This window comes from Primulina tabacum, chromosome 11 (assembly GCF_025594145.1).
Source record: "Primulina tabacum isolate GXHZ01 chromosome 11, ASM2559414v2, whole genome shotgun sequence".
NCBI lineage: Eukaryota > Viridiplantae > Streptophyta > Magnoliopsida > Lamiales > Gesneriaceae > Primulina > Primulina tabacum.
The window spans coordinates 35,914,065-35,938,453 of NC_134560.1; the positions used below are offsets into that span (position 1 = coordinate 35,914,065).

At 34.7% G+C, this 24,389-nt stretch overlaps 3 protein-coding genes across 4 annotated transcripts; 2 read left to right on the forward strand and 1 right to left on the reverse strand.

Moving 5' to 3' along the window:
* LOC142519792 (uncharacterized) lies at positions 1-1,982 on the forward strand. The gene is made up of 8 exons (XM_075622818.1): positions 1-355; positions 452-550; positions 621-644; positions 756-854; positions 926-982; positions 1,051-1,226; positions 1,316-1,778; positions 1,878-1,982. Exons 1-7 carry the CDS (start codon positions 1-3, stop codon positions 1,505-1,507), a joined length of 1,002 nt encoding a protein of 333 aa, XP_075478933.1. The 3' UTR covers positions 1,508-1,778; positions 1,878-1,982.
* A 5,529-nt stretch (positions 1,983-7,511) lies between these two features.
* Positions 7,512-16,407, forward strand: LOC142518255 (protein DEHYDRATION-INDUCED 19 homolog 3-like). Of its 2 annotated transcripts, none has more exons than XM_075621002.1 (5): positions 7,512-7,919; positions 8,419-8,561; positions 13,913-13,990; positions 14,308-14,564; positions 16,010-16,407. In XM_075621002.1, the coding sequence occupies exons 1-5, from the start codon at positions 7,844-7,846 to the stop codon at positions 16,116-16,118; spliced, it is 663 nt and encodes a 220-aa protein (XP_075477117.1). In that variant the 5' UTR covers positions 7,512-7,843; the 3' UTR covers positions 16,119-16,407. The 2 variants fall into 2 exon arrangements, with proteins under 2 accessions (XP_075477117.1, XP_075477116.1); XM_075621001.1 differs by having other exon boundaries at positions 7,516-7,919; positions 8,392-8,561.
* A 947-nt stretch (positions 16,408-17,354) lies between these two features.
* On the reverse strand, positions 17,355-20,469 carry LOC142519325 (uncharacterized). Its single transcript, XM_075622307.1, has 3 exons — positions 19,472-20,469; positions 18,404-19,379; positions 17,355-18,002 (listed from the first exon to the last, which is right to left on the reverse strand). Exons 1-3 carry the CDS (start codon positions 20,408-20,410, stop codon positions 17,563-17,565), a joined length of 2,355 nt encoding a protein of 784 aa, XP_075478422.1. The 5' UTR covers positions 20,411-20,469; the 3' UTR covers positions 17,355-17,562.
* Between the last annotated feature and the right edge of the window lie 3,920 nt (positions 20,470-24,389).

The following is a 24,389-nucleotide window of genomic DNA, read 5'->3' on the forward strand; positions in this document are numbered from 1 at the left end:
ATGCGTACGGGTCCTAGAGTCCACTTTGGACTCAATCCTTCCCGCCGCCCATCACCCTTGGAGCATCGTTTCGAGCGGCGATTGACTGCGTTGAAGGATTTTGTTACGTCTATGCATGTTAAGATGTCAGCAGGATTTATTGAGACCAGAGCGTGTATCAGGAATATAAATCAAGCTCTAGATGACTTGAAATCGAGTTTCAATCTTGGTCTCGATGAGTTGAGATTGAGTTTGACTGAACAGATTAGAGCTGGTTTTGCTGAGATGAGGTCTAACATGACAGTGCAGCAGGACAGAGATTATAGCATAGCCTATAGCAGAGGGCGGGAGAGGAAAGCATCCGAGGCATATTTTGGTGAGTTAATTTTATTAATTATATTTATGTTTATGTAATAGAATGATTTAGTAGAATTCTCATTATTATTTTAATTTGTTTAATGTACGCTTTTAGGTGTGGATGATAATCTGGCTAGAAAAATTGGCAGTACTAGCCAAACACTACATATATTTGAGCCTAACCTTCTGGTCATTACAGAGGAGTCCTCAGAAGGTGAGTTAATGCACATTTTTGATTTGATATTTATGTATAGTATATTAAACAACAAACTTTTTGTTTTTAGATATTCAAGTGACTCCAGATTCGCGTAAGTCAAGTAGCGAGACGACCACGTCGAGAGGTTATTACACTAAACCTTGTCTATTCATATTTGCATTAAAGTTGTTATTATTTTAATTTGTTTAATGTACGCTATTAGGTGTGGCTGATAATTTGGGTAGGGAATTTGGCAGTAGTAGCCAAACCCAACAGATATTTGAGCCTAACCTTCAAGGCATTCCAGAGGAGTCCGCAGGAGGTGAGGTAATGCACATTTTTTATATTTATATTTATGTATAGTATATTAAACAATATACTTTATGTTTTTAGATATTCAAGTGACTTCAGATGCGCGTATGTCAGGAGGCGAGGCGACCACGTCGAGAGGTTATTAAACTATACCTTGTTTATTGTTTATATTTGCATTAAAGTTGTTACAATTGATCATTTTATAGATGACGGTGTGAGGCCACTTGCAGAGACCATGACACTGAAGGTAAACAACTCGCTGGCGCGAGTTAGGGCATCGATGATCGACCGTTCGCCAAGTAGGATTCGAGGTTTTTGCGTCGAATATGAGAAGTCGTTCTACGGGCCCATGGCGATCACAAAATCGCGTGTCACTGTCTCTGTAAGCTTTTAAATAAATCTTTTATAAAGTTTAAATTTGCAAAGAACTTCTTTTAAAACATTGAAAACCTTTTGTTATGTTGAATTCAGAACATCGGCGAAGCTCTCCGTGGATTGCTTGAGATGCAGATCCGATATCCTGAAGTGAAGTCGACAGATGATTCGTTGATGGACAGACATTTCTACACTGCGATCTCAGTTTTGGCCGAAGATAAAGATATCGATTTCAAAATAAATCTGGCAGGGATTGTGAGCAAAGTCAAAGGTAGTGATCCAGAATGACCGTGTCTCTCGTGGGAAAAGACACGAAGAATTCTCATCCCTGTCTACAGAGATGGGCGTTGGTTTTTGCTAAACTCGTGACAGGGGTGAATAAGTGCATTATATATGACTTGCAGCGAAGGCACGATCCCAAATTCAAAGATCTGAATGAAGAAATAGAGCCTATACTTATAAACGCTGCTCGTCTGCTATCCATTGTTGGGAACAACTCACACCCCGAGAGGCCATGAAATATAAAACTACATGATGAATTCCGTGCCAAGATTATACAGTATGTTGTCAACTTTCTATTTAAAATATAATAACTTCATTATTCTTTTTTTTATTTTACAGTAAATATTAACTTCTCATTTTTTTTCTTTTTTCACAGTGAAGATTCGGGAGCATTTGTGTTAGCTGTTGCTGGATACTCTTTGTCTAGGAAGAGTGCGCAAGTAGTAGTAACTTTAGATGATAGATTCGTATCTGAGTTTAGATATTTTTTAGCTTGTAATATGTTCCTTAATGATTGGTAATTATTGTGATGTATCGGACAATTTTATGTAATTATTGGAACATTGTTTCTTATGTAATTATTTGGGATTTTTTGTTGGTCGACCACTCTCCTTTTTGGTCGAGCAGTATTCTTTTTGGTCGACCATTCTAGCTTTTTGGTCGACCAATAAGCTTATTAGTCGACCACTCTCCTTTTTGATCGACTAATAGCTTGTCTGGTCGACCAAAAAGCTAGAATGGTCGACCAAAAAGCTAATGGTCGACCATTAGATTTTGTTGGTCGACCACCAGTGTCCTTTTAGTCGACCATTGTTCTTTAGGTTTTAGGGTTTAGGGTTTAGGGTTTTAAGAGTTTAGGTTTAGACCCGTAAATTCATGATTCATCATATAAAAAACATATGAATTACTGAATCACAATCTCACAATTATGTTACATTAAAAAATATATAAATCGTAATTTCAGGATTATGTTATATGTTTTAAATTACATATGAATCACAATCTCAGTATTTTGTTACATTTTAAAAAACGGGATTATGTTGTATGTTTTAAGTTAACTATGAATCGTGGAATCACAATCGAACTATTTTGTTATATTTTAAAAAAATATAAATCCTAATTTGAGGATTATGTTATATGGTTTAAATTACATATGAATAACTGAATCACAATCTCAGTATTTTGTTACATTTTAAAAAACAGGATTATGTTATATGTTTTAAGTTAACTGTGAATTGTGGAACCACAATCGAACTATTTTGTTATATTTTAAAAAAAAATGAATCGTAATTTCAGGATTATGTTATATGTTTTAAATTACATATGAATCACTGAATCACAATCTCAGTATTTTGTTACATTTTAAAAAACATGATTATGTTGTATGTTTTATGTTAACTGTGAATCGTGGAATCACAATCAAACTATTTTGTTATATTTTAAAAAAAATGAATCGTAATTTCAGGATTATGTTATATGTTTTAAATTACATATGAATCACTGAATCACAATCTCAGTGTTTTGTTACATTTTAAAAAACAGGATTATGTTATATGTTTTAAGTTAACTGTGAATCGTGGAATCACAATCGAACTATTTTTTGATTTTTAAAAAAATATGAAGCGCAATTTCACGATTATATTATATGTAATAATTGACATGTGTCACGATCTGCCAACGGTCTCACAACAAAAAATATGAATCTTAATTGCATTACCTTACATGTTTTAATTTACATATGAATAATGGAATCATAATCTCACAACTATCCTAATTTCACAATCATGTTACATATTTTCGACAATTATTAATATCTATTTAAAAAACAAAACTAATGGTCGACCATTAGCTTGATGGTCGACCAAAGAAAACTAATGGTCGACCATCAAGCTCATGGTCGACCATGAGCTTGATGGTCGACCAAAGAAAAATAATGGTCGACCATCAAGCTAATGGTCGACCATGAGCTTGAACGTCGACCAAAAAAACTTATGGTCTACCAATCAAGCTAATGGTCGACCATTAGGCTCATGGTCGACCAAAAATAAAACTTTGGTCGACCCTCAAGCTATCTCTTGCTGAATTCACCGATCGAAGGAATTCTGTTTCGTTTTCTTCTGCCAACTCTCTTCTCTAACAAAGGAGGCAACACCAATGGAAAATTAATGTTGCGTGGCCATTCATTTTCTTCCGGAACGGGATACACAGTCTTTGAGTAAGCCATGCACCATGACATTGTAGAATAGTATTCTGAACACATATCATATAAATCAATCTTCGCTAACCAACTGGCTGCGATGGCATGAGCACATGAGATTCTATCAATATCAAAAACTCGACATGTGCATCTTTTTGATTCGAGGTCCACTATGGCCGAATGTCCACGACTCCTAACATCAAACTCCAGACGTCCTAATTCAAAAACTTGCATTCCTTGGGCATCTGTGAACCTGCTACGAATAATCCCCTCGATCGTAGGGGTCAAGTTAGTGTTACTTGCAATTGATGTGTGGCGATATCGGGCAAACCAAGATGAGGTCAGTTTCTGCAAAGAATCTAAGAGTGCAATGATTGGCAGCTTCCTTTCTTCAAGTAGTCTAGCATTGATCGACTCAACCTCGTTTGTCGTCATAATATTGTAACGGGTCTTCGGACAATACGCTCGAGTCCATCTATCAAGTGAGTCTCTCTCGTCCAAATATTGCGCTGCCTCAGGATATCTATTCCTAAAATCATTGTATGCAATATCAAACTCGAATGTTTTATAAATTTCTGCAATGTGCAAAAACATTTCGGTTGCACCCTTCTTTTTGCATCTAGTCTTCATATTTTGGGATAAATGCCACGTACAATGATCATGATGCGCATTTCTATAGACAGTAGAAATCGCATTAATGATCCTCTGATGTCTGTCAGAAATTATCACCAATTCATCATCGTCTGGTACTACTTCTAACAACTTCGTTAAAAACCAACTCCACGAAGAAGTACACTCGACATCTACGATTCCCCACGCCAAAGGATATTGGTGATAATTTCCATCTTGTGCCTATGCCACCAGTAAAACATCATTATACTTGCCCTTCAACCACGTACCATCAATTGATACAACTTTTCGCATACTTCGATATCCTCTAACGCATGCACCAAAAGCAAGAAACATATATTTGAATCGATTTTCCTCGTCGACAAATATGTCTGTTATGCTTCCTCGATTCATCTGCTCAACCATGTGCAAATAACAAGTCAATTTAGTAAAACTCTGCGTAGGATCACCTTTCAACATATTTTCTGCTAGTTCTTTTCCTTTCTAAGCCTTATAGTATGATATATCAGCATTCATACTATTGCGCATCATCGCCATCACCGCTTTGGTACAATTGGCACTGGATGACCTTGAAAATTATCCACCAACATATCACGAACAACAGCAGAACTCGCTCCACGGATTCTATTTCGTCTCCTAGTCAAACCACATGTGTGTGTATTGCAATATGTTCGAACGGAGAATGCACATGAATCATTCTTAATCAAAGAGGTCAGAATTCTCCACTTACAATCAGACACTACACATTTTACGACGTACACCTTTTGGCTACTTTTAACCGTCTCAAATTCAAAGCAAGCTTCCAAACTTATTTTAATTAGCTCGTTTTTCACCGCTTCTCAGGTTTGGAAACTCTTGACCAACAAACAAGTTTGAACCATCCGTAGATGAAAATGTATCATCCAAATTTGCGTCATTGCTTTGAACCAAATTTGCCTCGACCTCAATTGCGTTATTACGTGCTTCATCATATAACTCGTCTGTGTTACTGCGATCCACATGCATGGCATCCACATTATGTGCTTCGTCGAAAAAATCACTGCTATTATTACGATCCACAGAAACAATATTCAAGTGAAAATAATCATCAAAATGCCTCTGTTCGTTAATATTGCAATTGTTTTCATCAATACCATATCCGTGCACATTATCAAAAGAATCAAAAGAAGCAACACATTCAATTTCAACTTGAAGCACTGGCCTACTTCTCGGACAACCAAGATACAAATATGCTTTCAAATCATGGCCATTCTCTATATAAATTGGTTGAATGTTTCACGGCAAATATAGAAGATAACTCAACCTCAAGTTGGCAGTGTCTTCTACTTTCCCAGCTCTATATAGTTCACTATTTAAATTTTCAAAATAACAAATATCATCATCCACTGTTATAGCAACAAACTTTGCATTGGGCCCTGGATTCCATTTATATACCAGCCCCTCCGTCACTTCCCATTTCCCATCAAAATGAACAACAATAACTGTTGGCATATCTACAAAGTGCACAAACAAATATGATAATTAGAATGGGCAAAATTTTTTAATAACAAAAAAAAAATGTCCGCACATGGTCAACCAAAAAATTGTTGGTTGACCAAGAAATTATGTCGGTCGACCAAGATGATCACGGTCGACCGACTTAATTTCGGCAAAAACAAGAACAACTTCATCAATCTTGGTCGACCATTAAGAGTGTGGTCGACCATGAAAAATTTTTCTTCTTCACTAAACATGGTCGACCAATAAGAGTTTGGTCGACCAGGAAAAATTCTTCTCGATCGACCAACTTAATTTTGATTGAAAAAAATTTTTGATTTTAATTTTGATCGATGAAGAAAACAATGAACGACACAAATTATTGATCTTAATTTTGGTCGATCGCTGCATGAAATGAAGAAAACAATTGAACTAGGTTCAAAGAAAATGGAGCAAACTTACTGTATGTTTCTTCAAATACAAACGAATTGGTCTTCAAATACAGAAGAATGGGGGCAACATATGTGGGAGTAGATTTAGATCTGGATCTGAGGAATGAGCGCAACAACACCTGAGCAACAACAGTGGTCGATTTCGATTTAATGTAACGTGGAAGAGGTAGATGAGTTCTTTAAATTTGGGAAGCTGATAATTGGGGAAAATGTGCGTGGAATGAGAAGAAAGAGAAGAGAACAATTAATTTAGGAAGTTAGAAGTTTAATTAAGGTTTAACGTACAAATCAAGAGTCAACCCCTTATTTTTTTAAAAAAAAAGTCAGACTCCTTGTTTTTTAAATCCTTCATGTCTTAATCCCATTTTTTAAATTGGCCCGGTATAATTCAGCGTCGATGGAGGGTAAAAAATAAGGTCACTCGGGAAAATGTGCAAAAAAAGCGCGAAAAGATTTGAAGAAATATTTACGTAAAATTTTAAAAAAATTTATATATAAGAAATTTTTAAACAAAAAAATTAAATGCATTGAATTAATTTTGTTTCAAACTCTTAATTTATTTATGATTAAATGACACTTCATTCAACAGCCATCAACAAAAGTTTTATTTCATACAATTTGTGATACCTAGAAGAACCGCACAGTTGCTAGGAAGAAAAGGAGCATCGCCTACAGAGAAGAGGACGCAACACACCTCGCAAAAACTCCAAACAATTCTTTGCAGAATTCTCATAGATTTAGTCAAGCTTCTTTCGTGCTTTTCCAGTCATATTTTAGCATCAATGTACATATTCTAGCACTATTTTGTTATATTTTTTCATGTTTTTGTAATTTTCTAATGATTTGTTGATACACAATCATGTTAAGAGTTTATTTCATCAAGTTCTATTGTCTTTTCTTTTGTTTTGGTGTTGTATTTGTTTAGGAGATTATAACGAACCGTCAAATTTAGTGTCCATAATCATTGTGATTCTTAAAAGTTAGATTTTCATTGTATTTACACAAATCGAGACATCTTCGCACTTGCCACGCCCACAAATCAAATATTGTGCAAACAATTACCCTTGTAATATGTTTTCTTATATAATAAAATTTAAATTTAAATTAAAAAAACTCATATACATATTAAGATATTTAATTGTAACAATATGTTGATTAAGAAAACCTAAAATCAATATTCATCTTAAGGAAAACTAAAATTATAATTTTTGATATTGAGCTGTTTAAGGTAATCTACAACGATAAATTCGACCACACACATTGCGTGGCGTGCGTGAAGAGCAGCGACTGCACGCGCCAACCGACCCAATTCACTGTCCTAAAAGTACCGCAGAAATTAGCTTTACATTTCTTCTTCCTGCAAGATATCAATTGCTCAGCCAACCCTCTCCAGTTTCACTCCTCTCATCACCATCGGAATTAGAACTCGTTCACTTCTTCAGAAAATAACAAAATCAAGAATATTATGGCCCAAAAGTTTCACGAATCAGGCAACTGTTGATTGTTTTCAATCAGCTCTTGATAGGAAAAGAGCTCGGATTCCCAGAACCATTTTCAGTCTGTGTTTTAAGTGGAAACAAGGAAGCCATGGATTCTAATTCTTGGTCTGCTCGTGTGTCTTCTGTCACCAAGAGCTATAAATCAGCTCTTCAATCTCGATCTGGTTAGTGCTTGAGATTATTATCTCACTTTTCTCTGGAACGTTTAATTTCCATCTGGGCTTCTCGAATTTGTTGATTTGATGTGGATGTTGATCAAAGGTTGCATTTTTTTGTAATGATTTAGGTCCTAAGGTAGTGTGTACGGGCGATGAAAATGGAATTATTTTACTTAGGGTTTGTGATTGAATAAATGTTCCTTTGAGAAGTTAGCTCTCTGTTTGAGTACTGGATTCGAAATCAATTGTACCCTTGGGCTCAGTACGGTTTTTTTGGGAATCACATATTTGTGTTGAAAACTGGCTTGTGCTTGGGGCTAAACATTTTCTATTGAATATATTCTTTAAAGGTTGAATTATAAAGATTTTTCCTGTTCATAGCTTTATCTTATACTGAGAGGTTTTCTTATATGAGATTGGTTGCTACCAAATTTACATTGATTTTGATGGGATTCTGTGTGTGTGTGTGTTATGGCAGGGCTGAAGTGGGATAATTTTGATGCAGAAATGCTTATGGGTTTCGAGGAACTCGAGGTGGAGGATGATATGAGGGAAGAATATATTTGCCCTTTCTGCTCAGAATATTTCGACATTGTGGGACTCTGTTGCCACATCGATGATGAGCATCCTGTGGAGACCAACAATGGGGTAACTATTTTTTATTTTTTTTTCTTATCACTCTGAGTACAATATAAAAATTTAAGTTGTACTCATTATGCTACTCTCATATGAAATGCTTTTCTGATACTCAACTAGCTAGCTCTTATTTAATAATAATTTTTTTAGCTCCACAAGTTTTGGAAAATGATTAATCAAATTTGTTTCTGTTAGAAATTATGGTCCTGATTTTGATTATCGAAGTCATAGAAGATGATGAAAAATAAACACAAGATCACACAATATTTATATTGGTTCACTGACTTCACTCTCGATATAAGAGCTACATCCACTTGTCTGCAAATTTCCACTATAACGAAATCAAGAAAGCAAAGAAAATTTTACGAGAACATGTCCTCTCTCATAACTCTTTTCTTGTCACTCTCTGTATCTCTATCTATTCGCGAATTATTACACAATGACAACTACTAACAGATATAAATAATAAAAGGCTACATTAATATATGCAAAATACCTAAAATACCCTTAAATAAATAATTAGGCTCCATACATGTATTGACAGTCTCCCACTTGGAGACTAATCCACCATCATCGACCGTTTTCACCTGGAGCGGTAGCGACTCCTCACTCCTCAGTGGAGAAGTCCAACTGAAGTTGTACATAAATTCAGTTTCTCAGCTGTCGCAGTCTTCATCAACATATCAGCTGGATTACGAATTCCTTCAATCTTCTCAAGAGCCAGAATTCCATCCTCCAAGGTTAATCTTATGAAGTGATATTGAACATGTATGTGTTTTGCCCTGGTATGATAAACAAAATTCTTTGCCAAATAAATACACTTACTGTTACAATATAACACGCTCTTTCATATTTGTGACCCAACTTTTCCAAAAAAGACTGCAAGATACTCGGCCTCAATTGTAGAAAGTGCAACTACCTTTTGCAATTTCGAAGCCCGACTAACTATTGTAACTACCAGAGTGTAAACAAATCAAATAGTACTATTTCTACCATCTATATCACCAGCTTTGTCAGTTTCAACCATAGTACTCAAAAGCGCAAAAGGCGCGCATTGCACGGATTCCATGAGGTGTGCGCTTTTGTGCGCTTCTTTGCTACTTTTTTTTCGTTCTATGCTACTTTTTTTCGTTTTTTGCGCTTCATAGAAAACAATTTTTTTTAAAAAAATCCAACATATGAGAAATCGCGCATTAAAAGTGTGATTTATCCTTAATTTATTAAAAACTAGAGCAGGGGAAACCATAATATCTTGTTGCCTATGCCCCATATCGCCTTTTCCTTTTGCTCTCACATTTTAATATTTTATACTTGGAAAATGAAAATGATGATGATTTAATATTTGATATCTCATGTTTTATATTTTTAAAATAAATTAATTTTATTTTTATCATTTTAAAATATTTTATTTATTGTGCTTTACGTGCGTTTCGCTCTTTGAGTCCCAGGACACCTGAGCGCTTTAATGCTTCTTGCTCTTTTGATAACAATGGCATTAACATATCCATGCAGGCCAAAATCCGATTTTCTGAAGCATAAAGCTGAAATTTTGTACCTCTCAAATATCTGAGAATCCATTTCACCTCCTCCCAAAGTTGTTTTTACTGGATTCCTCATAAACATGCTTACGACTCCCACTGCATGTGCAATGTCGATATAGTACATATCATTGCACACATGAGACTACCAATTATAGAAGCATGTGGTACCTTGTCTGTGTAAGCTCACTACTCACACGAAGGTGACTGATCCTTGGATAGACGAAGGTAACCAACTAAAGATGTGTTCACCAGCATTGCTCTATCCATATAAATTTGCGAAACACTTTCTTAACATATTCTTCTTGAGATAATATTAGAACCTTTTTGTAATTCTCATCCCAAGGATTTGTTTTGCTGAACCTAAATCTTTCATCGCAAACTTTTCAGACATTTTCCTTTCTCAATTTATCAATCTCCAGCAGACTAGCTCCATAAATCAACATATCATTTACATTGAATACTAAAATGCTATAAGAGCTATCAAACTTTTTTATGTGACAACAATGATCTGCCTGACATCTCAAAAAATCTTCACTGCTCATAAAATTGTCAAACTTTTTATACCACTGTCTAAGCGCCTATTTCAAACCATACAAACTCTTTTGAAGTTTACTTACCATTTTCTCATTTCCTTTTACATCAAAACCATGTGACTGTTGCATGTAAATTTCTTCCTCTAAATCACCATGAAAAAGTGTCTTTTTTATATCCATACGCTTAAGATGCATATTTTCTTGCGTAACTAACCCAAGTATAGTTCCTAATGTGGTTAGTTTAACCATCAGAGAGAAAATCTCGGTATAATCAACTCCTCATTTATGCTGAAAACCTTTCGCCATGTATCTTGCTTTATAGCGCTTGCTATCATCATGCTCTTCTTTTATCTGGTAAACTCATTTATCCTGCAATGCTTTCTTCCCCTATGGTAACTCTGCTAACTGTCGTGTTTGATTAGACATCAAAGAATCGTGATCTAGCTCCCACTTGATTGATCCATCAACCTGCATTACTTCTTAACTTTCTGGTTCACCTATGTCAGACAACAAAATACAACTGAGAGATCTCAGTGGTGGCCTAGAAATTCTGGACGATCTCCTCGATTCGGTGCATTAGTAGTTTATGGATTACATTATCTTGGTCTGTCGGCAGATATTTTCTTCATTAATTGGAGCATCTCGTTGCCAATCACTCACCTGTTTACCCAGTTTGTCGTTGTACAACACCTGCTCATTGAAAATTACATCCTGCTCTTGATAATTTTTTAATTTTGGTCATCCCAGAATCGATAGCCAAACTCAGTATCACCATTGCCTATAAATTAACATTTATTAGACTTTGGATCGAGTTTGCTTGTAGCAGAAGATCAACATGAACATTAGAGAGGCAACCAAACACTTTCGGAAAAGAATAATTACCTCTTTGACGCTCCAAACCTCCTCTGCTAATCAAATAAGTCGATGGACCGCTATTAATGAAATAAGTTGTTGTGTTAATCGAATCAGCCCAAAATGCCTCGGGCAATTCTTTATGAATCCACATGCTCCTTGCACGCTCATTCATGGCCCTATTCATTCTTTCAGCCATTAACCGTTTTGTTGAGGATTTCTAAGAGCAGTTTTCATTATCTTGTTCCCATTCTCGGCACAATACTTCTTAAATTCATCAGCTATGTTTCACCTCTATCATCAGATTTCAGACACTTCACTTTTAAATTTGTCACATTCTACCACGGCTTTCCACTTTTTAAAAGTATCAAACACATCAGATTTATTTTTCACAAAATAAACTCATATATTTCTGGTAGAATCATTAATGAATGTCACATAATAGTTAGATCCTCGTAGAGAACTCATAGGTGAAGGACCCCAAACATAGTATGCACTAACTCCAACTCTCTCATATCTTAGCCATATTTAGAGAAACTGGTTTTTTTTTTGTTTTCCAAAAACACAACTTTCACATAACTGAAGAAGATCAACAGATTTTAATTCTAGTATTTTCCCATTCGACACAAGCATTTTCATCCCCTTTACACTCGTATGTACGAGTCTGCAATGCCACAAATATGACTTGGCATAGCAGTCAACAACTACAATCATATCTCTGCAATATGAAGTCCTATAAAGAGTTCCAGTTTTATTGTCATGTACAACCACCATAGAACCTTTTGTAATCTTCCACGCTCCACCACAAAACGTGACATTATGCTCTTCATCATCAGTTGTCCCACTGAAATTAAATTTTGCATCAACTTCGGTACATGTCCCGCTTTTTGTATTTTCCACACAGCCCGATCTGATATCTTTAAACGAATATCTCCGATACCAACAACATCCAAGGGTACTCCATTAGCCAGATATATTTTCCCATTATTTCCAGCAACATAATTTTTAACAATTCCATGATGAGGAGTTGTATGAAAGGGCGCACTTGAATCCAAAACCCAAGAATAACAGGACTGTCAATAGACAAAAGTAATTAATCCTGAATCTCATCAGTTGCAGCATTGTTCTTGTTTTTGTTTTTCTTTGGGGTCGTACAATTCTTTTTCAGATGGCCTCGTCCCCCACAGTTCCAACACTCCAGATTGTTATTTCCTCTGCCTCTTCTCTTCCTTCAATATTTAAGGCAGAACCTGATGTCGTAGTTTCACCATAATCGATCCTGTGAACCTCTTTTGCAAGAATTATATATCCGATATCATTAAATTTCAGTTTTTCACTGCTAACAAAATTACTAACCGCAACCCGCACTGGTTCCCAACTGTTTGGTAGAGACACCAAGAGTATCAAGGCACATACCTCATCATCAAAATTAATTTTAACGAAAGGCAATTGATTGACAATTGTATTAAACTCATTAAAATGTGCTGCTACATAAGCCCCATCTATCGTCAGCGAACTAAAAAACCTTTTCATAAAAAATACCTTATTATTTGTGGAAGGCTTCTCTTACATATCTGACAGAACTTTCATCAGACTCGAAGTCGATTTCTTGTTTGCAACATTATGAGCCACGTTCGTCGATAGTGTCAGTCGAAATGATCATTTTCTGAAGTCTTTTTTGGTTTCTTCCATGCAAGCAGTAGATGCAACTTTCTACCGTACGGATAGTCCTCGATTTGCATTCTCCAGAAAGCAAAATCCTTGTCATCAAATTCTCAAATCCCATGTACCAAACCTTCTTCGCTAGCCATCGCTTTCAAATTCAACACGACTCTTTGACACCAATTGTTAGGAATTATAGTCTTGATTTTGAGTACCGAAAGCCAAAAAAGGCAACGAAAAATAAACACAAAAACAAACAAGATTTATAGCGGTTCACTCTCGATGTGAGAACCGCTTGCAAATTTCCACTATAATGAAACCAACAAACAAAGTAAATTTTCCAAGAACTTGTGCCCTCTCAGAACTCTTTTGTTGTCACTCTCTGTCTCTCTCTCCATTCGTGAATTCTAATACCATGACTGCTACCAACAGATATAAATAATATCAAAGCTACATTAATATATGCAAAATAGCTAGAATACCCTTACACAAATAATTAGGCTCCTCACTTATATTAACAATTTCATGATATGTAGAGATGAGGTCATGTGCTCGTATTTGAGGGACATGTTTATCTTCTTTGAGTAATCTTTAATGCGCTTCTGCTGGAAAGATTTTGTTTCCTCGGGCTATCATCGGATGAAGCTATTTTAAGAAGAAAATGTCTCTTAAGCATTTGTTGTTTTGTTTCTTTTGTTTGCAAAAATATAATATTAAACAATATTATTCGGATGTTTTTGTATGAAGTTATGTTAAATATGTATTCTTTCTGCAGGTGTGTCCGGTGTGCTCCGTGAGGGTTGGTGTTGACATGGTAGCACATATAACCTTGCAACATGGAAATATTTTTAAGATATCCTTTCTTTTACTGTGCTATTTCTTGGATTATCTACTTGTTTCCAAGTAGTTTTTTCCCACTCATCGAATTGCATCTATGTAGTTTCTCTGTATTTTGATTCTGCGAATTTTTTTTACATATAAGCTTATATCCATCTTGCCACTTGAGATTTATGTTATTCTTTGCATGAAAACTATATTAAAAATGTGGCATTGACTTCTCAAATATTGGGAAGTGTTGCAATTACTAAAAGATCAACTGTTATTTTGATATGAATAGTATATTATATGATGACATGATCATGTACATTCATTTCCTTGACGGGAGATCACATGCAGCGCAAGAGGAAATCAAGAAAATCTGGTTCCTATTCAACCCTTTCTTTGTTGAGGAGGGAACTGAAAGAAGGTAATTTGCAGTCCCTTTTTGGAGGGTCAGCCTCCTCGGTTTCTTCTTGCAATGCAGCCCCAGACCCGCTATTGTCTTCATTTATTTTGCCAATGGTTCAAGATTTTGAAAGTGTTCCATCTAACACGTCAACTGAGTCAGTGTCAGTTAACAAAAGCACAACTGATGCCATTTCACAAAGGTAATGTTTTAGTTCGTTATGTAAATTTCCATTCTCGCTTGTGCCATTAGGTGCCATTTAATTATTAACCTTATGGTGAATTGCTGAAGGCTTTGAGAATATAATATTCTGACGTTGTTGAGCATTGAACTCAGATTTCTCCTTTTAATCATTGAGTTGTCAGTGTTTGCGGTGAAATGATCTGATCCACTTTTATATCCATCGCACTTCTCGTTTTTTGGTCTTTCCATCTCCCTCTAATTTGGGGAAATGTGACTCAAATTAATGATTTCTAATGGCGTTGGTTAGCTCTGCGAAATGATATTCTTAAGTTACCTGGGAATTCCAGAGTGCTGGTTTTGTTTGAAAGTACATTAAACTAGTTTAGACTAGAGACCAGTCCATTGAGACTAATATTTTTTTATTAACTTCTTATAATGTTTGAAGAATGGTTCAAAGTCCGATTTAACGTTGAAATAGTGCTAAGTTAACTTGACATTTTTTGATATGGTTTTGTTTTCAGCTCATAGTAGCCTCCTTGAAATTTAATAGGAATTTGAAATTAATGGTTGGTGCCTCATATTTTTTTTCCAAGATTCTCGGAGGCATTGATACAGATTTCTTGATGTATACTCGTTCTTGCAGCAACTGCCTCCACAAATTTAGTAGTTCTCTCGCCATTCTTGGGACGTGAATAAAAAATTTAGTCATCTGTCATTATCTTTATGAATAAACTAGAGTCCTTCGAGAAAAAATCTAAGCATTTGGCTACCACAGAAGAAATTAGTGATAATGACGATAAACTCGTACCTGATATTTCTAGCTAGTTAAACTATATGCTATTTCATATGAATGAAACTTCACATGAATGAAGAATTTGAAATTGCTAGATCCTTTTGTCGTCCTTGTTGGCTAGTGGTCAGTTCTGCTCCCACCAAGGCTAAGCTTAATGATTAGAATCTTGATGCGGAAAATGGAGTCAAATTCTAATTTTAAATTGTATAAATGATGGGATTTTATCAAAATTGGAACAAAATAAGAACCAGAACATGCATCGTTGGTATCAGAACCATAAAAAAGATATTCTCTTTTAGATCCTTTAAAAATTTCCAGGATCTTTGAAATGTCCTTTATTATACTCGGATCATACCTTTTTCCAATAATATTTCTATTGGACTCTAGTGATAATCTGCAGCCTTGAAGATGAAAATATACGTTGATAGCTTCATTTACCAGCTGTATATAGTTTAAGTGGTTAAATTGTGATTATTGATATTGCTACTTCTATCACCGACTAGTTACGTTATGTTGGGCTTTATTTCCTATTTTTCTCGGTTTTTTTCTGCAGAAAACGAGTTTTTTTAACGTACTTGGAGGGATAAAGTATATATGTAGTTTCATTTTTTCAAGTAGGCGGAATTTACATTGGCAAGTAATGATGATATATATTGGATTACTATTTGCAGAAAGGTCCAAGAACCTCCATTGTCTATCGAAGATAAAGAGGAGAAGACGAAGAGATGTGAGTTTGTTCAAGGAATAATGCTATCTAAGATGCTTGATGATAATTTATAAGGGTCATCTGTGGGTGCTGCTATGCTTGTGGAACCTGTAAAATGGATCGTGGCCATTGTGTCCGAGAATCGAAACACGTGGTAAAAATAAGTTGTAGCAATAAGTGTAATTTTATGTTTCTGTAGAATTAGTAGAAGCAAATGAAAGACTCGATGTATTTCGTTTTCATTCACTAGGCCTTGATAGAGAAGATGACGATGTACTTATCGCGCTATTTCTAGATTCTGATCTTTATCGATTTTTTCTAGCATAAATGCAGTTCTAGTCTCCTGATCGTTTTGAGTTTTTTTACTCGACTTTTGTTAAAACTCTGCTGGGCAAGAATACATTTGGTTGTATTGAATCCGAATCATTTTTTAATTCTTGTTTTTAGGATGTATGTAATAATATTTTATTTTTCTAAAATTTTGCAGTTTTTCTGTTTATGTTGTGCATAGAGTTCTGATTTCTGGAGTAAAATAGTATGTATGAAACCAATATAGTAGCTGAAAGGAGTTGGTAATAAGAGCAGTCAAACCAATCGAGTTTCAGAATTTTTCTACTATTTTTTTTCAGCATAAAATTTTTATATTTATTCACCCTTCCAAAAATTTTAATATGATTTAATTTTTCTTTTCTTATTCGCATCAAACGTTGTATCAAACCTTTTCTTTTTAAGGATGAAGGTGATTACGCACACACTTTGTTTATATCTAAACTAAATTTGTATTTACATATTGATTTTAAAAAAAAAAATTACGAAATTATTGTTATGCACACACTTTTGCTTGTTGTCTAACAAAACGTGCTCCCACCTCATTTAGTGTTTGTCTCATTTAATACTTGTCTACCATCTAACATATTGCCAGCAATTATGGCTACACTGCGTGCTAGTATCACTACAAAAAAAAATTTAATTAGCGATGCAACGGTTTTTTCCATCGCTAAAACCGTCGCTAATTAGCGACGGAACTTAAAGCCGTCGTTAAAGTCACCGTCGCTTTCATATTACAACGAGTTTTCAAAAATCGTCATTAATTAGCGACAGTTTTGAGTATATAAACCGTCGCTAATTAGCGACAAAATATATCAACCGTCGCAATTTTTTATTTTTTTTAAAAAAAATATTTTGTTTTATAATTTAATTAAAAAAACTTAGTTTTATAATTACTTGTACATATTTTTAAATTAATCTTCTCAACTCATCAAATTTGTAAATAATCTATGAAACGATTAAATCTTGCGATAAAATAATCGAACAACAAAATTAAATAATGTCATAAAACTGAAAAAACAAACCGCTCATAAGTCTCAATAAATAAAGGTGTAGATAAAATAAAAAACTAGGAGACTAAGTTTCATCGTCGTCGTATGCATCGCCGCTATCGCCATCACCGTCGTCGTGACCAAAGTCTTATGATGGTGGAATGTACTCAGGCGAGTACCTCAGGACCTTACCCGAACGTCAACGATGTGAGAATCCAGCTGCGTATGGGTCATCAAAATGTGATGACCCTGGTAAAACGCGTCCTCTGCTAGATGAGCCTCGACCATATAGAACTCGTCGGGATGTATGTGGCTGTGGCTGTGGCTGTGGCTGTGGTAATCCAGCGACGAGTCGATGGACCTGCTCCTCCAGACTCGTCATCCTATCCTTCAACGACGCATTCTCCTGCTGGATCGCCTCCAAAGTGGTCTGCGTCGCCTGCAGGTCGATACGGAGATGCTCATTAATAGTTTTTTGTGCCTCCCACTCTGCTCGCATCCTGTCTGTATCCTGCGATCCTCTGCCAGAACTGCTCGAACCTCCACCTGGGTAAACTTCATTCTGCCGGTGCTCAAATCCAACAGCAGCTAAAACGGTGTGTGTAGAGGTCCTTGCAACGTCTTTGAAGGTTCTGTAGCCTGCATTGAAACAAAGCAGCTATTCCAAGTGAACAAAAATCACAAGGCTAGCAGTTCCTAATACTAATATGAGGTAACTGCGAGAATATTCAAACTGAACCTCTTCCATGAGAATACATGAGCAATCGATGTAAGATGTTCGACTAAAGTTTAGTGAGATAGGAGCATTTATTATGTAAAACGAGATCTCTGTCACAACACATCACAGTTTAATTCTAAAGAACATACAAAGCTTCCTTTTTTCTGATATTCAGGCTTTATAGACAAAATAAAAAGTAATGGAAGAGACATTGTTTAACCCCTGTTCTTAAGACTTTTCAGTGGCTGTTATATACGTTTAATTTATAGTTGCCGGAAAACTTGCAGACATGCAGCTTATGTGTACAGATTTATTGACATACCTATTTCCATATTTCTGGACAAGCTTTTTATATGTCTTTTAACCATCGGCTGAACTTGTTCCTTTTCTCGAGGTGAGTAGATCATCACTCTACTTTGACATGGTGATAAGCTAGTACCAGGGCCTCGGGGCAGCCGGCTACTGCAAGGATGGAATTGCTGATTACTCAAACCCCGACCAATCATAAGATTGATCCCAATATACTCATTACAGGGCAGTCCATTAAGCGTGTGATCCCTGGATGGAGAGGCTTCATTGTCAAGTATTTGTCCCCTCAAACTGCTTAATCTTGGAGAAAGAGCTTCCCTACTATCAAGTAAGGGGTTTGAATGATTGGGTAGTCTTCCCTGGTGATAAACATTTTGCTGTTCAATTCTTGCTGGAGTAACAGTCTGTCGAGGTGCCATTAACCCATCTTGACCAATTTGAGAGCCAAAAGGACTACCACCTGATACTTGGGCAACAACATCACTTCTATCCAAGTGTCGATTTCTGTAATTAGGAAGTTGATGTATCTGTCGCTGTATTCGTCGTCTTTCATAAAGAGTAAACGCCACCGACCCAGATGAAGGAGAAGCCGCCTGAAAATCTCCAATAGAATGCGTAGGAGCCGAGTGTCCAGTTACTTGAGTCAATGGTGCGTCAGGCACATGTAACTCATTGAGATAAAAAGTTTCTCGAACAGTGGCGCCAGGAGATGAAACAACAGCCAAATTGTGGTCTGCTCCATGATCAGAGGTTGGATTCATAGTTTGTACATTTGAAGAACCAAGAACGGTTGGATTACAGCCATCACAGTACCAATTTCCTTCAGGTACTTCATGCCCAAGACCGACACAATATGTGTGCACAGGTAAATCACAGAGATCGCAGAGAAGCATAAGTGCGTCATCCCCACCTTGCTGGCATTCCGCACAATGAACATTCTCATATGGATCAATAAAGCCCCTGAGCTCTTCCTCCGATGGTTGATAAACCTGTACTCGGCAGAATTAAATAATGTTGTTGAAAAATTAGAGAGATCCATCAACCACAATTAATTCATGCCTCTACTAATGTAAAATAATACCTGATCTCGCTCCGGAACAGGAATAGCCGCATCCCTCAAATTATATTTGCCATCAATTCGTGCAGTTCTACTGATTGTTGCAAACCGTTGCTTACAGAGGGGGCAACGAGATTCCACCTTTGACCACTCAATTATGCAAGAAAAGCAAAAGTAGTGACTGCAACAATTTAATATTCCTCTGACTGTTCTCTTCCCCTCCTCAGATAGACAAATCCCACAGACCTGTTTCCCTACCTCAATCGTCATGTCTTCCAACTTTTCCTTGCCCTTCTTTTGCCCTTTCGCAATCTGAGCAGCAGCTTGCCTGGTAAGCCTGCTCACCCTGTTCCTCTTTGTGGCAAGCAATTCTTTTTCATCATCTGGTGCAAATTCTTCATTAATGTTGTCATCAGAATCATTATAATCATCGTCTCCTTTCTCTTCTCGATACGAAATCTCAACATAATCTGCATATTTTTCTGCAGATGAAACCCGAGTTTTCTTTCTTGGTTTCTCTTGTCCATGCCAAAGTTCTATGTCACCACCACCATCTTCTTCTACGTCTTGTGATAGCCTACTTTTCTTTCTTCGTTTAGCACCATCGAAATTATCATCTTCTTGGTTTTCTTCTTCACTATAAGCTGCCTGTTTCTTTCTTTGCTTACCAACCCAACTATTTTTTTCTCCCTTTCTACCTCTAGGTCTAGAAATTTCTTTAATCTTCTTTTTTCCGAAATCCTCCTCAGGTTCATCATCATCATCTTCTTCCTCCTCAAATTCCCCTAAACTTTCTTCTGACACATCCTCAGAAACAAACGAATGCTTTTCGTCCTCTGATTCATCAAGCCCATCTTCTTCGCCCACCATGTAATCTTCATCTGATTCATCGGAACCTTTTTTCTTTACCCAAACCTTCTTCCTGGTTCTACATTTGTAGGCAATCTTGCCTGCCCTTGCCATCCTCCATGCACCAACGAAATCAAACGATATAATTATAAAACCACGTCAACGGGTGTGTATTCAATGTTAGCGGGGGTGTATTTAATTATGGGATTTAACGATGATTTTTTTCAAAGGATAGATTTTCATGGATTTGGTAGATTTTTATTTATTTTTATAGAATCATATATATTTGTAAACAGAATTTCATGGATTGCTGTAGAATTTGGTATTTACAAATCTATCGATTGATGGTACAATTTTTGTACTTTGATACATAAATATTTTTTTTTAATTTATTTGAACTTATAATTATTTAATATAAATGACATTTTCACTTTGAAATAAATTTTTTAATGTATATGGTAAATAACTAATCAAAACAATATGAAATTTGATAAATTTTGAGCAGTCTTTATGACAAATTCTTTGAAATTTAATTATTTTTATTGATTTTTGTTGAGTTTAAAAGTCTAGAGGTATTGAACATAGACTTTTATAAACTCTATAAAAGTTTATTGATATTCAAATTAGATTTTTCTTGAGTCTTAAAAAGTTTAGAGGTATTCAAACTTGACTTTTTTAAAATTTATAAAAATCTATAAGTATCCAATATTTTCAAAGATTTACAATTATTCTAATATAATTATTTACGTGCAAATCTTAAAACTCTAGGTACAACTATAGAAATTCAAAAATTGTCTTCTACTCACTCACCCTAGAAATTTTGATAGATTTTTAATCAAACAAAATATCATTTTCATCCATATATATCTCTTCCTCATTCAAAAACAGCGCTTTTCTCCTCTCTAAAGACAAGTCAAGGGTTCCTCGAATTTCAGAGGTATGATTCTTTTCTTGAATCATTATATATTTGATTACAAAAACATATTATGATTTCTATGTATCTCTTTCTGTGTTCCGTTCGTTGTTTGTTTATGTGCGTGCTCCAAATTTTTGCATATAATGTGATATGGGGAAGTCTGTACATCTGACTTTCAGTTTCTTAAAAAATAATCTGTTTCGATTTCTGTATTTTCTCAAACCAATGATTCAACAATTCAAAAATCGATTACATAAATTTGGATAATAATTTTCAAATAAATTATAATGTTTATGTTTGAGTAATTTTTTTCTTCATCTAATTTTGTATTTGAACTTTTATTTTATTATGTTTTTGCCATAAGAGTACGAGTCGTGTAGTGGAAGGATATTCGGGGGGAAAGTGATTGGAAAGCTTCAGAGATCAATTAATATTAAATTAAATTTATTTGGAATGGATTTTATAAACTATTTTAAATTTATATCAATTAGAAATTTGTAATGAAGATGATTTGTTGCACAACTGACTGGTTGGATTCACTGGTTAAGATCGTCACCCTGAAGATGTAAAAGAGTTATTCAATTTTCGTCATTTTTCTTTGAGAAACGTCATTGAGAGGATATTTGTTATATATAAATCGCAGTTCAAAATATTCAAAACTGCTCCTCCATTTCCATATACAACACAGGCGGAGCTTGTATTGGCTTGTGCTGGATTGCACAGTTTTCTTCGGAAGAAGTGTCGATCTGATGAATTTCTAGTTGAACCAATGAATGAAGTTCCACACCCTTCATCAGAACAAGTTTACGAAGATAACAATTTTGATCAAATATTTGACACTCAAGAACAACAACGAGCAAATGCAAATGCATAGAGGGATGCTATAAAAAATCGAATGTGGAGTGACGTTGATCATATTGATAATAATGGACCTTAGATTTTTGTCGTAAAGACTGCTCAAAATTTATCAAATTTCATAATGTTTTGTTTAGTTATTTATCTATATTGATATAAAAATTTGTTAAATATAATATATATATATATATATGCTTATAAATTAAAATTTTATTGATTAATTATTTTACATATTGAATAGACGGATATTGAAATTTTGATTTTGTTAAATTGAATTGTGATTTTTTTCATATATTAAACATATTTATTTTTTAAATAATTAAATTTATTTACATTATAAAATTTATTTCAAAATGAAGTTATCATTTATGTTTAATAATTACTAGTTTCAAGAAATTTTTAAAAAATATTTATTTATAAAAATATAAAAATTGTACCATCAATCAAAAAATTTGTAAATGTCTACAAAAATATTGAACAAAATCTACAAAAGTCCATGGAAATCTGTTTACAAATCTTTGAGATTCTATAAAAGTCAATAAAAATCTACCAAATCTACATAAATTTATCATATAAAAAAATCGTTAAATCTCTTCGTTGAATACACCAATATAGTCTGCAGAACAAAAGCGGAATAAAGCTTAAACAGACCAACCAACAACGGACGGAAATACAGAGGAGATCTCCACAGAAAAGAGGATCACCGGTGTCTTCTACCTGCGACTGGAGAAAGGACACCAGAAACAATACAAATCGAATGGATTTCAACGAACTTTAGCTACAATTTCCGCCACTGCTCTCCTTCATCATGGGTACCGACCTATGCAGAGAAGTGAGAAGTTTAATGCACATTACGTTCGATGCAGGTAAAAGTTGAATTTTGGTAGCAAATTTAAATCTCGCACCAATAAATAGCAACGAAACCGCATTCTGTAAACGCGCTATCTATTTATATCTTATTTTGTTATTTAAATCTAAGAAGATATCAGAAGATAAACAAAATCATCCTAAAAGGCAGCATGTTTTGGATTTTGATATTTTAACTAGAAGAAATTTGGTTTCGGTACAATAAGTTGGTCTTTTCCTCTAAATCCAAATATAAGTCAACATTCAGTTCTCATATAAAAAAAAACTTAGTTAGTCCGAGAGTTTCTCTAGTGTAAATCGAATAACAACAGCTGCGGATTTTATCATCATAAAAAAGATCATACTGAATCGGTAATGGACTAAGATTTTGATTCACAACGTATGTATATTGCATCTATGATCTATCTAAGTTTTGACGGGCAAATTATAATTATCGTCACCGTGAAATATATAAAAATAAAAAACATCAATCACCTACATTAAATTAAAGATATTTTTATAACCGGTGCTTTTAAAAAACGGGTGCATTTATCTCCTTTGCAGAGGATTTTATACAAGATTTTTAGGTTTTTAAAAAGCACAATGTTTTAAAATAGAGTAAGTCTCTTGTAAAACGGTCTTACGGATCTTTATTTGTGATGTGAGTCAACTCTGCTCATATTTACAATAAAAAATAATATTTTTTCATAGATGACTCAAATAGAATATCTGACTCATAAAATTGACATATGAAAATGTCCTACATGAGTTTTTGTATTTAAAATTTCATTAATTTCATGTGGGGTTATTTGTTTTTTGAGTAGGTTTTTCATAATACGGTCTCACGGATCTTTATTCGTGAGACGGATCAATTTTGTCTATATTTACAATAAAAATTAATATATTTGACATAAAAAATAATATTTTTTCGTTGATTACCCATATAGAATATCTGTTTCACAAAATTGATCCGTGAAACCGTCTCACATGAGTTTTGTATTGTTTTTTTCGGTTTTCACACAGGCGCTAAATGCTACTCCATCCCTCTCAAATATTAAGATTACATTTCTTTTTTCATTTATCACAATTATATCGTCTAATTTTCATACTTAATATTATTTTACCGGCCTTGTCATATGATAGCCAACATTAATGTATTTCCAAGAATTTTTAATTCTATAAAAAATATTCATTAAAAAAATGTAAACGGTAAATTTTTTTTTTGTGTGTAAAATTTACTTTTCTAATAAACTTTTTAATATGTGTGAAAAAAAAAACATAAATACATAGAAGGAAGGGAGTATTTGATCAAGTTTTGACAGTAAAAAATTGCAAAAATAAAAGAGCCTAATTCCACTACTCTTGTTTTAAACAGAACATGGCCAAATAGCTGTTAACCATTTGTCGATGATCGATGGTAAATATCATGTGTGAGTGGCACTATCCGTCATTTGTACATTGTAACACTGACCGATA

Bases quoted from the DNA above. Each gene is read 5' to 3' on its own strand.
- LOC142519792 (XM_075622818.1), top strand. From the start codon at position 1: ATGCGTACGGGTCCTAGAGTCCACTTTGGACTCAATCCTTCCCGCCGC. The intron at 983-1,050 runs GTTATTAAACTA...ATCATTTTATAG, and splicing joins CGAGGCGACCACGTCGAGAG to ATGACGGTGTGAGGCCACTT. The intron at 1,227-1,315 runs GTAAGCTTTTAA...TGTTGAATTCAG, and splicing joins AATCGCGTGTCACTGTCTCT to AACATCGGCGAAGCTCTCCG.
- LOC142518255 (XM_075621001.1), top strand. From the start codon at position 7,844: ATGGATTCTAATTCTTGGTCTGCTCGTGTGTCTTCTGTCACCAAGAGC. The intron at 7,920-8,391 runs GTTAGTGCTTGA...GTGTTATGGCAG, and splicing joins AGCTCTTCAATCTCGATCTG to GGCTGAAGTGGGATAATTTT. The intron at 13,991-14,307 runs ATATCCTTTCTT...ACGGGAGATCAC, and splicing joins AACATGGAAATATTTTTAAG to ATGCAGCGCAAGAGGAAATC.
- LOC142519325 (XM_075622307.1), bottom strand. From the start codon at position 20,410: ATGGCAAGGGCAGGCAAGATTGCCTACAAATGTAGAACCAGGAAGAAG. The intron at 19,380-19,471 runs GTATTATTTTAC...TGCCGAGTACAG, and splicing joins CTGTTCCGGAGCGAGATCAG to GTTTATCAACCATCGGAGGA. The intron at 18,003-18,403 runs GTATGTCAATAA...GTTTCAATGCAG, and splicing joins GTCCAGAAATATGGAAATAG to GCTACAGAACCTTCAAAGAC.